This window comes from Gavialis gangeticus, unplaced genomic scaffold (assembly GCF_001723915.1).
Source record: "Gavialis gangeticus isolate Ggan-Ray unplaced genomic scaffold, GavGan_comp1, whole genome shotgun sequence".
In the NCBI taxonomy this organism is placed as follows: Eukaryota; Metazoa; Chordata; order Crocodylia; family Gavialidae; genus Gavialis; species Gavialis gangeticus.
Genome location: NW_017729004.1, coordinates 54488577 through 54493628, shown reverse-complemented (window position 1 = coordinate 54493628; position 5052 = coordinate 54488577). Strand labels below are relative to the sequence as shown.

Sequence of the window (5052 nt, the reverse complement as noted above, 5' to 3'; positions counted from 1 at the left end):
AGATGTGATATCTTTTATTAGGCCAACTGAGTAGTTGGAAAATAGTTCTTAGCAAGCTTTTGGGCGCAGTCACCTTTCTTCAGGCACTGGGATTCTCTGCTGTTCTGAGACTCCAAAAAATTGTATTGTCTAATATATCCTTTGATCCTTTTGTTTTTTTTCAAGTCACTGCTTTCCAGGATGCAATGCTCCTTTATGAAGTACCCAAATTCTTTGCACCTGGATGTATACCAGTAATAATGAATGTTATTATATAAATGTTTTTCTACTCCAGATTGAGCTATGACTGCCATTCTATTTCACACAAGCTCTTTTACAATCTTCAGATAGTAGATACTTTCAGCTACTAATGGCCAGAGTTATATTTCATCCAGTAACAAAAGTTGAAGGATCCACTTACCAGTTTCCTAAGCCTTCTAATTTCCCCACTGCTAATTAGAGTTTTCTAAATAAATTCCTTATGGCCATTAACCTACAAGAGTCAAATTACATCCAGAATACCAGCCAGATGCTTAGTTTTACACTTTTTTCTCTTTACCAGGAGTAACCTAATAAACACAATACTTGAGAAATATATTTCATGCTATTAAAAACATAAAAAGCAAACATAGCTTTCATTCTGTGAAGCAGCTCACACAACTGTACCATTAAATCCTTTATACTCCTCAGCAAAGTTACTTTGCCTCAGAAAACAGGAGACAGAAGAAAAAATGCATCACCTCTGGGTATATTGTGACAAGAAGGCAGATGCAAGCAATGTCAGTCTCATAACCACTTAGCAATTTAGCCCACTTTTAAACAGAAAATAACCTAATTAATTAAGAGCTGATAAACACTTACTTCAATATTATATGTCTGGTCATCTTTGACAATTTCTCCACTTTGTAAAGTCCTTATTATATTGAAGTCAGCAGTAGCAGCTGCTCCTCTTTGACCAATGTACATGGATGTTTCATCACCTCGTGATTGGTCAATATCAGGACTATCTTGCATTGATTCTTCATCTTTGGTGTTTGATGCCTTTTTCTTTTTTTTCTGCTTCTTGGATACATTCTGGCCATCAGACTGTGCTTTCCGCTGCCTAAACTGGGCAAGCTGCACATAAGAGAAAAATCTGGTTAAGGTGAAAGTTTTCTTCTTTATTACTAATGACATGAATTGCAAGGGCTTATGGATTGCTCTGTCTAAAGCTTCCCATTAATCACTGAAGAAAAAGCTAAAGTTTAATGCTGACTGTTCCAAACACCCATAGAAAGAGTAATTTTTTTTAAAAATGTAAAATATAATGCGAGCAGCAAAGTAAGAGGTCAATATCTATCTTGCAGGCTTCATTCTTTACTATACAGATAGCTAGAATTCAGAAGAATCAACATTAAAACCAAAGAACAAAGCTGATTAAAAGTAATTTTTTTCTCATTTATAAAGGGAAATTAAAAAGCTTTTTAGTATTGTAAAAACTACTATACTCTGATAAAGTGAATGGTAGGAAACTCATTTTTTCTATGTTGAAATAAAGGTTGAAGACCAAATCTTGCTAATGTCAGATAAATATTACTATACTCTTTAGACAGTTATATTTAAAAAAATTAAGAAATTCTGTCCAAGTTGTTGAAATAAGCATAAAAGAAAGCAAAATGCATCATCAGGGAATAATCTAACAAAAGACACAAAATAAATTACAAAATACTCTACCTTGTAGCAAAACATGCTGATGAACAAAAAAACTCACAGGTAATCCAGACACAGCACAGTTGAACAACCAATTAGCACCTAAGCTATTCAAATACTGCTAAGACACTGCCTTTTGCAGAACTTAAATACCTGTAATCAGCTATAATGGTTTACATGAGAAAATCCATTTAGAATATATTTTTATTGTTTGTAAAGAAATTCTGTTTCAACAAAAGTCTTGCTTCCTTAAAATCTATATTAAATAAAGATTACCATAAGGTAAATATTTTGCTACCATGAGGCTATCTATCATGAGGGGTTTTTTCCTACCCCTTAAAAATCCACCATATTACTACTATAATCCACTTTTTTATTATTACTGCACATGTGCCAACACAGAAACTTTCAAATAAAGCTTTAAACTTTCACATATGTTCTCTAAAACTCAAGTACTGTAAGCTTTGATAAACCACTGTTAATTGAGGAAAAAAATGTTTCTATCAAATACAAAAAGAAAATTGGCAATTTTTTGCTCATAATATTCATCAATTTAGAGACCAAGGCTTCCATTCAAACTCGTCATTCAACACTAAGGTAGGTCAAGCAGAATTTTATTTGGCATAAATGTCCTTTCCCAGTCTCAGTTCTGTTGTAAAGCAAGCAAGCTATCATATCAGTATTTTCTAATAGTCATTCAGTCCCAAGACAGATAAGGTGGCTATAAATTAGACAAATACAGTATCTGCAAATTAACTGCATTTTCTTCCTAACTTATGCTTTTGTTCCTCTATAAGTAATTTAAAAAAATTTCTTTAGAAGAATGATGCATCCTTCAGACTATCCTCAGGGCAGCTGACAGCTTGTTATATGGCTCCTGCTACACTCACAAGAGGAATTTGAGATTTGTTAAACCAAAATGCCCATGTACACACACATATATACACACACACCTCAAGAGCTCATGTAGTTCAACAGTGTGTATGTATGTATACACATGCATCCCTAATTTGTGCATGAAAACAAAAATTGCATATGCAAATTGCAATAACATGCAGAAGAACAGGTAGGTCTGTTAGGTGAGTAACTGGCCACTAGACCAGGGGGTTGGACTACATGAGCTCGAGGTACCTTCCAGCCTTATTTTTGTGGGATTTTATAAATTTGAAGGCAACTGTGAAACAAAAAGCCATAAACTGCAGAATTTAAAATTTCATTTAAACAACATGATATTTCCAGATTTTACATTTGCAAAACGTAACTTTCTAGAAATAAATGAAATGTAAAACAAAGACAAATTGATGTAATCCTGTCTTCTTGAATTTGCAGACAGAGATCAAGAGCCTCTGTTGCTGCTTATGGCATTATCAAATGAATACCACTGTGATCAGTCTCATGGATGATGGTAGTGTTTCACTGCAAGAGGATCTGTAGCAAGAAATAAGTCAATTTCATGCCACTGCTTATATTAGGAAACATTCCAAGCATAAGATGAAGGCACCCACATCAGTTAAGGGAAGGAGGTTTCAGAAACAGAATCTGAGAGTCCAAATAAATATTCTGCCACTAACAACCCCTTGCAATATCAGGAGACTCTGGAGGAGCAAATAGAACCAGAAAAATGTCTTGTTCCAGTGAGCACAAGAATACAAGACTTCAGGAATGTGATTTAGTAACGCATCTGGCAGGGTCACTCAGTGCAGTCCTTCTTTTGTAATGAGTTTCTTTGACAGAGGGCTGCCTGAAGCCCCCTTGCCCACTATTCCATCTGAAAGAAGGTTTCACTTCGCCTCTCTCTACCACCTACATGGTTCCAGTACCACAGCTGGAAGCTCCAGGCAGTGTTCACCCTGCTAGAAAAGTAGCAGAAAACAGATAAGTTTCCAGTCTCTGCCCCCAGCCCCATTTTTCAGCTCTAACTGCCTACTAAGGTTGCAGACAGAGGTAACAATTATATGGATATCAAATGATGCGGGTAACAGTTATATTGTAACAGCTGAAACATCTTGCTTCTCCTATAGCTAAGCATAGGAAAACTGCTTTACCGTTAACTCTTTCATAAAAGTTCCAGTGGCTGCCTGCAGATGTTAAAAAAAACAAAAAACAAACAAACCGTGCTTTACCAGAAGAAGCAGTGCATTATTTCAACCCAACTCTGCAGCATCTGTACAGACTGGGCACTTAAGTGGGGCTTTTTGGAACTTTTATCTAATACCTTATTCAATCAGCTATTAGATAAAAGTGCCCAAAAAAAGCTCCATTAAAGTGCCCAATCTATACAGATGTTGGGCAAGCCAGGTACAACTAACGCAATGCCTCACAGCCTAAATTTAGTCCTCCAATTAGGTGGTAAATTTTTTGAGGAATGATTATGGTTAGAAAAGCAGCCCACGCTGGGACAGAAAAAAGCTCCTAACTGACTCTAGAAATGACACTGAAGATCCCTGTCTCAATGATTTCTGCAAATGAGCACACATTGTAAATGAACTTCTAGCCTTGAAGCTTCAGCCTGAGATCTGAAAATTAATCTGAGTTGGGTTTTTTTCCAGATATCGCTATCAATGAAAATGGTTCCGTAGGCTAAACCAGGCTTTAGTTTACCCCCATGTTATCTCAGGTTCTTCAACTTATATCTTCAGCAATAACTGCTCTGTTCCATTTTTTATAATGAATTTGCAAAAGCATAAATCATTAGAACTTAGCATTCAATTCTGTTGATGTAAAAGGTGTAGTATGCTTATTTTATTTAAATGAATTGGTTTCTTACTAGAGATAGAAGCAAAATCTTACATCATTAAAATCACATAAATGTGACAGAATAGCATACAGAAAACAAATCTGATGAGTATTATTTGCAAAGTCATTTTTCAGAGTAAAACAGCATTTGCATATAAAATCATAGATATTTTAAAAATATATTTGGTCATACAGTTCTTCTGGGCTCTAATTTTTTCCATCTAGGACCTTAAAAATAGCACACTTCCTGGTCATGTCAAGCACCCATGGGAAACGTGACAGCAAAACAAAACAGTTAATATTATGGGTGACCTATAAATAGGACCCTACCAAATTCACAGGGGAAGTGGGCCATGCCGTGGCTCCTTTAATCTTGCAGGTTTCTCTGTCCTGTCCCCCGCCCCTGCGTGCGATTGGTGGAGGGCCCTGCTTGCAGCTCATTCCTGATTGGCAGGAAAGCAAAAACACCGATTTTAAACATGTTGCCATTTTTGCCTTCCCCCATCTAGCTGCAAGCAGTGGGGTTGCTGGGGTCCCTCAGCAGCAGGAGGCAAAAATAGTGCCATATTTAAAAACATGGTTTTCGCCTCCCTGTCAATCAGGAGTGAGCTGCAAGTGGAGCCACTCCACCAATCAGTGGCCGGGGGG

The 5052-nt window shown here is 36.6% G+C and overlaps 1 protein-coding gene across 5 annotated transcripts in view; it reads right to left on the bottom strand.

The window, feature by feature from the left end:
• The window catches only part of AKAP9 (A-kinase anchoring protein 9), a 203728-nt gene extending 202637 nt beyond the window's left edge, over positions 1–1091 (bottom strand). For all 5 annotated transcript variants that reach the window (XM_019508400.1, XM_019508402.1, XM_019508404.1 and 2 more), the window contains exon 1: positions 841–1091. In XM_019508400.1, coding sequence (XP_019363945.1) covers positions 841–993 — 153 coding nt within the window. In that variant the 5' untranslated portion in view covers positions 994–1091. The remainder of the gene's footprint in view (positions 1–840) is intronic.
• Between the last annotated feature and the right edge of the window lie 3961 nt (positions 1092–5052).